Raw genomic sequence first — 11075 nt, 5'->3', positions numbered from 1 at the left:
AAAAATAAAATAAATAAATTTACACAACAATATACATATTTTGAATTTTATCATAGTAATATACTTTACAAAATACAATTCTCTCCAAAGTAATTTGTGTCGGTAATTTCATCCATAATTTCACTCAATTTAAATTTGTATTTTCTTTATATAATTTTTTTTATTAATGATCCTGATTTTTTCCCTCAAAAAGTATATCAAACATTTATGTCTTAGATAATGTTGCCCCATTATAATTATTATTTTCCAAAATATATCCGTTTAATGACGAATTTAATTTAGTGAAGGAAGTAAATGTTAATTCAAACAAGATATATATTCCATAATTATTACACAAGTTTATTAAAAAAATATATCAAGATGTAAACATTAAACATTTTTAAAATGAAATTTCAGAATACATACAAACAATGATGTTGTACAATGAAATACTCCATCCGTCCCAAAATTATAGCCCATCTTTCTTTTTGGTTTGTCCCAAAATAATAGTCCACTTCTAAAAATAAATAGCATTTTTACCAAAATACCCCCTAATTATTACTTAAACAACTAAGCATTTAATGAAACATTAAATGCAAAGTAAGAACAAAACTGTCATTTTATTGTATAAAGTTAGTGGTAATTAATGTTTCCTTAATCTGTGTGTTTTTTTTTCTCTGTGGACAATAATATTGGGACGAAGGGAGTATAAAATTGAATAGACTGGAAAAAAACTATTAAGACAAACAATCCTGAAATAGTATAGTTATGAAAAATTATAAAGGAAGATAAAAATTATAAGATATTAGGAGATTTGTATGTACAATTAATAAAAACATTATGGTTATTAGAAAAAAAAATAAGATAATTAAGATTAGTAAAAATGCAATATATAAACTAAGTTATCACAATAGTAATAAAATGTCATTATTTGATATTTCATATAATTGAAAGATATACCAAATTACATTGATGATATACTAAAATTATTTAAAGTTGCGTCAAGACTACTGCAAAGGTCTTGCGAACATCAAATAAATAAGAACAAACATAAAAGTTAGCTGTTATATTCATAATCAATTTAAAATAAACCAATTATGATTTGGAAAAGAATTCCCATCAATGATATACCAAATTAAATTCATATAACATTTAACATTCCATAAATTATATTCTATGACTTTATTTGAATAAATGAAATAATTGTCAATATTTAATGCAGTGAAAAAAACAGTATATTGGTTGTTAATATAGACTTAATTAAGTAATTTTATTATGGAATGAACATTTAATTAGAATAATGCCAATAACCATCATTTTTTTAATAATTATAATACAATATTTGTAGACATTTGTATGTTTTTTATGCATTCTTCACGTTTAACACGGGTTATAATCTAGTATAACATGATATGACAAATATACTCGATGTTCGTCAACTTATAATCGGTTTTTGCTGATCCATAAATGGTTATATTCATTTGGTTATCATTTAGCAAAGATCATTGATAAAATGAACATGTATCACACAAATACATAAGTAAATTCCCTCCGACTTATGCTCCTATAGAACTATAGAAACCAATAGAGCCCATTTTTACTAAAAGGAACCCAAAATAACAAGCCCTCTTTAAAGTTGTAAACCCATTAAGCAAGTTGTTGAATGTTGATAGAGAGAAAATAATGGATGCAATGCAAGTGCAATGAGTTGGTGGTGGGGAACAACAGGGTGGTGGAGGTGGAGGAGTTGGTGTAGTGCACTAGTGGGGGGTGCACACCACATACACCCGCGCATTCTAGCATCACCATCCCCATATCGTCATCCACATCATCACCGTCCACCCACCCCACCCGGTGGTCCTTTTCTTTTACCACCTAACCCTCTTACTTTCCCTTCTTTCAAACCACCGCGTAATTCCTCCGCTTCTTCCACCCCACCATAATTACCTCACGCCATTCATCCAACGATCTTTCTATCGTCGTCCTTCCTTTGGATCTTGATGTCCGCCACTGCTACCGCTGTTTCCGCAGCTGAGAAGCCTGTCCGGAGATTTCCACCACCGTGTTGGACCCAAGATGAAGCACTAGCACTGATCCAAGCCTACAGGGAGAGATGGTACGCCCTCCGCCGTGGGTACCTTCGCACCGCTGACTGGGATGCGGTGGCGGAAGAGGTAGGCCGGATATGTCCTGGCGCCGTACCACCCAAAACATCCGCCCAGTGCCGCCACAAGATGGAGAAACTCCGCCAGCGTTACCGTGCCGAGAAACAACGAGCGCTTTCGTTCCCCGGTGGCCAGTTCCTCTCAACCTGGTTCTACTTCGAAGCCATGGATTCAATGGAGAAAAACGGTAGCGGATCTAATGCCGATGAAGAAACACAATCCGGTAATGATCTCAATTCTTCCGGTATGAAAAATGTTAATTCGAAAAATAATCATCAATCCAACGCAATTACTGTTTCGAATTACGGGGGTTTGCATCCTGGGCGTGGGATTCGCTTCAAACCAGTTGCAGCTGATAGCAATTTGGTAACTATAGCAAGTAGGTCAAATAATTTTAGGGTTTCACATAACTATGCTGCACAAGAGGAAGATAATGATAACGATGATGAAGTTGAAGACGAATATTTTATTGAACCTCCAATCGGTAAGAATTCAGGAAAAACCCACAAACCATCCTCTCAAAACTATGCAACAAGGTTCCAGTCTGATCATCATAACAACAATGGAGCTCATGTACACCCATCAAAATTTCAAGTTACAGAACATTCAGGTATTAGACCAAGAAAATTTAGCAAGACTGCTTCAAACTCGAATCCTAGTTACTGGAATGAAAATGGGGAAGAAGACGACGATAATGATGATGGAGAAGAAGAAGAAGTTTGGGTAAAGATGGGAAAAGACAGGAGTTCAGCATCCATGGAGTATAGAGATAATAAGTATGGTGATAGGAACAGGAACATGAACTCAAGCCACCACTATTTTAATGGTGAAGATGATTTTTCAAGAGAGAAAAAAGGGGTGAAAAGAGACAATAACAACTCCTTAGGAGAGATTGTGTCGTCGATTAAGGTTTTAGCTGATGGGTTTGTGAAGATGGAGAAGATGAAGATGGATATGGTTCATGAGATTGAGAAAACACGAATGGAAGCCGAGATGAAACGCAATGAGCTGCTTCTTGAGTCACAAAAACAAATCGTTGAGGCTTTCGTTAAAGGTTTAGCAGATAATAGAAAGCAACAACAGTGAAAGCAACAAGTTTAAGGTCCGGCTTAAATTAATTAAATGTTATATTTATTTTCTTTATATAGAGAGAGGGAGATTATTGGTGGTGTAATTTAATCGTTACCCATGTCCATGATCATATATATAACTGAGCGAGATTATGCTTCAAAAATTTCATAATTAGTGTAATAATGTGAATAAATGAATGGGCTTATTTTGTTGCTGTAGTGCATTAAAATAGTTGAATCAATCGTTGATAATAATAGTTAAATCAATCACATTGATAGAAACAAAAGCAGCGAACAATGGCTGGATCGCCTTTTTCTGAATAGCAACGACCTGTGGCTGTGGTGAGAAAATGAGCCACCCTACACACCAAGTTGCAAGCATCGCAGATGGATACTTGACGTTCTTCTATGCACTCTACTGCCATAACCCTCTTCATCATCGTCTCATTACCTGTTTAACTCTCAAAATTACGTCTTCAACTAAAAAAATGAAATGTGAACGATATTATGGAAACAGCTTATTGGCTAACCGTTTTGTATATGATAAATGAAATATTTGTGAGAAACAAGGCTAACCGTTTTGTAACCACTTGAAGGCGTATGTTTTGCAATTTATTGTTTGCTGAGAAACAAGGGTCTAATGCATATAGTTTTTGCAATTTATTGTTTGGTGATGCTATAAAAGTAGCTTACTGTTGCTGATTCTAGTTTTGTCACGTAGTTAATACTACTATCAAGACAGATAGTTCAATTTAGTTACCAGAGACTAAAGGTGTGGAGTGCATGCTCAAAGTGATAAATATGGACTCGAAAAAATGGGGGTCCGGGACAGCACCCTTGGGGATAGGGTTCCAAGGGGCAGCGCTTCTAACGGGGTCGAGAGTTGGCACCCCTAGCAAGGTCCAATGAGCAGAGCTTCTGGTGGGGTGGGGTGGGGTTTCAAGATATGATTACAAAAACTATTTTTTTTTCTACATCAAACTATCTTAAAAACACAAAACACAATCAATGTATTATGTGTTTGTGAATCAAATTAATGTTGTAATCTCGTTCGATTTCTTGGATTATCCCGTAAGTCGGCATTCATATAACCCAGGAATAAGGGTCGAATTACGATTTCAGAAAGTGTTGTAATCACGACCCAAGAAATTGTTCAAGTTACTATTCAAAATTTCTAACTTCTAAATTATAGCTTATAAAGTTGCTTATAATCTAGTTTTTTTAATAAGTTAGTTTGTGACAACTTGTTGATAAATTTGTTTATAAGCTAAATTTTTTTTTTTTCCAACTACGGCCAAACATAAACTTACATTCTCGGTTACATATGGTTGCGTAACGGCTAGCTTTGAGTGAGTATTAAATAAATAAAGAGTAATTCTATACGTACTCCTTCAAATTGCTTCTTTTTTGTGTGTGGAATGGTATGTAACTATGTATACCCCATAATTTGACAATTTATGTAAGTGAGTCCTTGAATAATTGATGATAAACTTTGAAAAAGTTAGAAGAATAATTTACCTGTAGCTATTAAAGTGAGGAAAAGAAAGAGAGAGAGCATGGAAATGTTCTCCATAACGAATCTTCTATATAGATAACTAAAAAGAAAACTATGATTTATATGTAGTGTTAAAATGATAAGTTCCACGAAATTGGCATGTATGTATTTGAAACCGTACACGGGTGGTTTAGTGAAATGTGAAATAGTGAATCATACCTTAAATTTTGTTTGTTTCTGATTTTTTCTTCACCACTTACCCTTATATATCTATTACAATAGACTTTACAAATTGGCCTTGTCTTTTTCTGTTATTGAACTTAATCTATATATATATTTTTTAACATAATATGTTAATATCAATTTGTAACATCTTATTTTTTAAAAATTTATATTGAAATAAATAAATACAATAATTAATTTAAAATAATAATAATAATAATAATAATAATAATAATAATAATAATAGTTTTTATGAAAAAATGTTATGAGATGTTTAGATAATTAAGAATTTGAAGAAAACCGTCAACTTGGTGAAAGTTGGGCGTTGACCATTGTTGAACCACTAGACTAGCTAGGACTCCTAAAATGAGTAAAATACGATCGAGATTAAATAATTGTGATATTTGGCTACTAAGGTTGGTGGGTGTGGCTTCAGCATGCTCAGCGAACACCGGGCCGAGCCCTCGGCATGCCGAGCTCGGCTCGGCAACTCAGCGGAAATAAGCCGACGAGAGAGAGTAAGAGCATAAGGTTTGGGTTTGAATCTGTAGAAAAAAAATCATTCTAATTGTTGAAAGAAGAAGACAACTATACTTATATAACCTACACCCAAATTTAGTGTAATGATAGATCCTACCCCAAAGTTGAAATATCTTTTCAAAATTGACTTTAGGAAATTGCACAATACCCCCATAAACTTATAAAACCTATTTATATTAAATAAATCGATTTGTTTATAATAATAATAATAATAATAATAATAATTATTATTATTATTATTATTATTAATTTAACCCTTTCATATTAATTTTTCAGATAAAATTTTTCATTTAATAATTAGAAATCTCATTCATATTTGTTTTCCAAAATTTCATTACATAAACAAATTGTTTAAAAGATCAGAGTGTTCAAAACAACTAGTGCGGAAATACTGAAGAGTGCATGTTGCGCTATCAAGTCCTTGCCCTTAGAACCAGAAGTACCTGAAACACCCAACAAATTTGTAAGCACACGCTTAGTGAGTTTCCTAAATTACACAAAACACATAACCATATAATGCGATGCACATATACACATAAATATGTCATTGACTCCCTCCATGGTCTTCAACCGAGATGCCATAGGCTACCCCCATGGTCTTATACCGAAGGGCCACGGGCTCCCCCTCGTGGTCTTACCGGGTGTCATAGGCTCCCTCATGGTCTTCACGTAAATCAATACATACCAAATAACAAACCATTGCATTTTCAACTATAGATATTTCATATCAAGTAATGGGCCGGTGTCGGTGCCTTCGACCCATTGATACAGTGAGAATACTTACCCCAGTCTGCTGAACAAAAAAGTTGCTCGACTACTATCCCAAAATCTCATACTGAACAAATATACAAACAACCCTAATTAGGAATAAGCCACAACTTAGACAAAGGCCCACCATCTTAGTCTAAGGCCCTCCATTAAAGCCCAAATGTCTATCCTACATTAATGGGCCTAACATCAAAGTCCAAAATACAATGGGCCACATGTCCCAATAAGGCCCAATCATGACATTAATGCCCTAAACTAGAATAAAAGTCTAATAACTCTAAATGGGACCAAGCCCAAGGCTGAATAGGGCCTAATAAGCTTGCAAGCCCAATGAAGCCCAAATATTCTATGGTGCGTACCCCCAATGTACCACATCAATACGCTTAACGTACTCACCCCTTTGGCCTTACGCGCAGCGTACGCAACCTTACGCCTGACGTACAAACAATCTATGCACAAAAATCTATTAAGTGCTTAATGCTTGAGATCTCAACGTCTAACTTCAGATATGAGTCTATTAAGATGTCCTAGGGCATAAAGTTGGCAACTTTATGCCTTTGCATGCCACATGGGTCCCCAATGCTTCATCTCTCCCATTAAGACCACTTTTGAGACCTTAAACTCATGCATGGTCTCAATATAACCTTCAAGATGGCATCTTTATGCATCAAAGCATGCTCAAGGAGCTTAGATCTAACAATCCTAGTCTCTGGAGTTGGTCAACTCACAAGAGAGGGTCCAAGAACCAAAAATGGACTTCATAACAAAACCCTAAGTCAAAATAGCAAAAAAGATGGCAAGGTTACGACTTTTTACCTCCAGAAGTTCTTCAAGATGAACTAGATGTAGGATCTAGAAGCTCAATAACATCCAAGGCCTAACCACTACCTTCTTCTTCTTCTTGAAACCCACTAAAAATGGCTACCAAAACACTTTTAAGCTCAAGGACTACACTCTCAAGAGAATTTGGGGATTTTAGGATGATGATAAACTATGGAGGCTAACCAGGGTAAGGTCCAAGCAACATAAAAGTGTTTAAATAGGGGTCTTGCCCTAAAATTAGGGTTTTAGTCCTGAGCTATGTACGCCCCGCGTACGTGGTGCATAGGGCTGTTCGATATTCTGATAAAACCGAATTGTCCAATTGGACAATTTGGATCAGACTATTTGATTATGATATTCATATTTTTGGATTGGTATTCAGCAAAACCGAATTATTATTTTGGTTTTCGGATTGGTTTTGATTTATAAACTAAGAACCGAATAGTCCAAAAAAACCGAATAACAACTTATTATCTATTTTCGTATGTATCTTTAATTATTTATAAATTTACTAAATTATTATTTTTAGTTATTAGAAATTTTCATCGAATATACTACTTTAAAATTACTTCTTATCAAAAGTTTTTATGTCAATGAAATATTAACTATAATATATTTTCTTAGTATTTGTTCATAAATTATAACTTATAAAAAAATAGTTTGTTTATAGATTTTGCTAGTATTCGAGTTATATATTTTTCAAAATGTCTTGCCTCTTGAAAACCGAATTGTAAAAACCGATCCAACCGAATTGTAATTTGGTTGAATCGGATCGGATTTAAATTTAGTTTGGATTATTCGGATCAATGGTTTAAAAACCGAAATCTATTCGGATTCACTTGATTAGATTGAATCAAACCGATCCATCCAAACGAATACCCCTAGAGGTGCATGCCTACGACCAACCTTCCCTCCGTAATCTAAGTGTACGCCTATGTAAGCCTAACGTACGTATGACCTTTTTGCAAAGAAAAAATCATTCAATCGGAAAAAGTAATTACCTCAACTTTGATCGTTACAGCAACCAACGCCATGTAAATGACAAAAATTAGAGAGAGAGTGGCAAATTCTAGGTGGCGCTAATGTGGACCATGACAAATGTGGCACCACACCCACTAGCCTAACCACAAATGTGAACATCATCTCAATATGTTAGTGTTGGCTAGTGGTAGATAATTTTCATGGTCAATTATAGTGGAGAGTACGAATCACCACACACAATCAATTTGTTTTTTTTTTTTTTCTCTCTCTCTACAATTTAATTAACTAAAAAAATATTTTTTTAAATAATAAAAAAATAAGAAAAATATAATGATGAATATCCTAACCTTTTAGTGGCAGTTAATGATGATAATGTGTTACTCACTACTATAATGATTAGTGGTGGATATAACGAATGACTTTAAGGAAAATGCTAACAAAATTATAATGAAATAGTGGTTTTGTATATATTTGTTTAATTTTTTGTTAAATTAAAAAAAACTATTTTTTTCTTGTAGTTTCATAATTATTGTTCGGATTTTGGACTTGCTCTTAAAATTCCATATATATTTTTTTCCAAAATAAAAAATTTTAGTCTGGAATCCGGAATTTTGGCCTGGAATCCAAAATGTCGTTCCGAATCAATTAAAAAAATATTTATTCTTGGTTTGGCATGTTCAATCCAGTCAAAGTGTTTATTTTTGTTAAAAAAAACTTTTTGGTGATTATATTCAAATAGGTTAGATTAGATTTCTTAATATCTAAAATATTTACATAATTATTCTGTTTAAACATTTCAGTCAACACATATTCGTGTACTATTTATTATGAAAAGAAATATCTTATTTATTAAATCACCCTCTATAAAAGCAAATAAACAAATAGGCAATAAGATTTTATATGGTGATAATGAACACCACCCTAGCCCTATGCAGTGCACTACTTACAATTAACTTTCCTGTAGACAGTGGGGGCAGCCTCCATCAACCCTTATCCACCCACGGCCATACCCACCACCATCTTCACTCTAATTTGTGGTCTTTGTGTGGTGTAAAGTTGAAAAGTCAACGGGTAACGTATGGGTTTGGTGGTGGGGTGGTCGACTGCTAGTGGGGTGGACGTACGTCATACCTACCATCGCCATCCTCCATCGTCATTATCTACACCCAACCACCCACCACCCAATCCCACCCTCTTATTTACTCCAATCCACCTCCCCCAAATCATCCCAAGATTAATCTTTCCTCCGTTCTATCACCACCAATCCTTTCAAGATTCAGATCCAATCCCATGTCCACCACCGTCGCCGTCAAGCCAGTCCGGAAATTCCCGCCGCCGTGTTGGACGCGTGACGAGGCGCTTGTTTTAATCGAGGCTTACCGTGAGCGATGGTACGCCCTCCACCGTGCCTTCCTCCGAAACCCTGACTGGGATACGGTGGCTGAGAAGGTAACGACATCATGCCCGGATGTAACCCCGCCGAAGACCTCCGCCCAGTGCCGCCACAAGATGGAGAAGCTCCGCCAGCGCCACCGCGCCGAGAAGCAGCGCGCGTCGTCCTTCCCCGGTGGTCGGTTCTTCTCGTCGTGGTTCTACTTTGAAGCCATGGAGGCCATGGAAAATGGACCCAGTTCCGAACTTGTCAACAATAATTCGACCAATCTTGAAATCAACAACGCAACCCCTGTTTCGGATCATCAGAGCTTGAATCCGGGCCGTGGAATTCGATTTAAACCTTCTTCTGTTCAAAATCTGGTAACATTAGCAGCTAGTTCCACCAATCATACTCCTGATTTCGATTCTAGGTTTTCAAATCACAATTCCTCATACACGAACAACTGGTCTAATCAAGAAGACGACAACGAAGATGGGTATCTTGATGATTCCACAATCAACGAAACCCCGATTCACCCGGGGTACAAAAATCACAAGACTTCTCCGTTCACCGGTGGAATTCGTCTAAAACCCTCGAATCCTTCTCACCATGAACCCGCCCACCTCAGACCAGCAAGAAAGTTTAGCAAGGTTGTTCATGAACACGAAGTCGATGAAGATGGCGAAGTGTGGGTTAAAGTGCCTAGAAACACAAATTTGTTTCAGGGGAACCATCAAAACGGTAACAGTTGGAATCCTAATCCGAATCAGGGGAAAAAAAGAGGGAATGGAGGGATACAGGAGGTGGCTTCTTCGATTAAGCTATTAGGAGATGGGTTCATGAAGATGGAGAAGATGAAGATAGACATGGCTAGGGAGATTGAAAGGATGCGAATGGAGACAGAGATGAAACGAAACCAATTGATATTGGAGTCACAGAAGCAGATTGTGGATGCGTTCTTGAAGGGTTTGATTGAAACCAGGAAGCAGCCAAGAACAGAAACAATGGCGGATTAGTAGCTTCTGATAATGTGATTAGTTCTTGTTTACAGTAATGTGTTTTTAGTTGAGATTAACATAGTTTTCCTTAAAACCTCATTACATGTAAAACTCTTGCACATTATAACTCTCTCCTTTTCACATATAATAAAATCAAAAAGCCTTGTCCAATAGTAGATATCTCATGAAAAAGCAAACAAAATAACCTGAATACAATTTATATATCAACAAAAACTAACTTGTTAAAGCAACTGAACAGCAAACCAGCCATGTATACGAGTAGAAGTTTTGAGATCTTTTGTGGTTGTAAACATGTTTGTATATATCAGAAGTAGTGTTGTATGCTTTCTCATGTAGATTTTGACCCAATCTCCATCGCTTGATCTTAGAAGCAGTGGACTAAGTTGGAGCTGATGTTAGTCAGATAGGGTCAGCTTAGGGGTGTTAGGCTTTAGAGAGTGGGAGGTGCAAAGCCTCTCCACCACCTTGCTAGGGAGGCGCTACAACCACCCCATCATGTGCTAAGAGGTCGACAAGCAGAGAGGAGAAAGTAAAGAGTTCTGATTGGTTGGTTTTTTTTTTCACTAAGCATACTCCCACTCCATTCGGCCTTAACCACAACATAACTATTTTAAACTAATTATGTCATTCTTATCTATT

The 11075-nt window shown here is 35.9% G+C and overlaps 2 protein-coding genes across 2 annotated transcripts; both read left to right on the top strand.

Annotated features, from left to right (window-relative positions):
- The first annotated feature begins 1612 nt into the window (after positions 1-1612).
- Positions 1613-3429, top strand: LOC111907388 (uncharacterized). Its single transcript, XM_023903164.3, has one exon. The coding sequence runs from the start codon at positions 1980-1982 to the stop codon at positions 3228-3230; it is 1251 nt and encodes a 416-aa protein (XP_023758932.1). The 5' UTR covers positions 1613-1979; the 3' UTR covers positions 3231-3429.
- Positions 3430-8935: 5506 nt separating this feature from the next.
- Positions 8936-10586, top strand: LOC111907389 (trihelix transcription factor ASIL1). Its single transcript, XM_023903165.3, has one exon. It carries the CDS (start codon positions 9333-9335, stop codon positions 10431-10433), a length of 1101 nt encoding a protein of 366 aa, XP_023758933.1. The 5' UTR covers positions 8936-9332; the 3' UTR covers positions 10434-10586.
- The last annotated feature ends 489 nt before the right edge of the window (positions 10587-11075 follow it).

This window comes from Lactuca sativa, chromosome 3, assembly GCF_002870075.4.
Source record: "Lactuca sativa cultivar Salinas chromosome 3, Lsat_Salinas_v11, whole genome shotgun sequence".
Classification (NCBI taxonomy): Eukaryota; Viridiplantae; Streptophyta; class Magnoliopsida; order Asterales; family Asteraceae; genus Lactuca; species Lactuca sativa.
The sequence above is the reverse complement of the archived record's forward strand: the minus strand, read 5'-3'. Positions and strand labels throughout refer to the sequence as shown.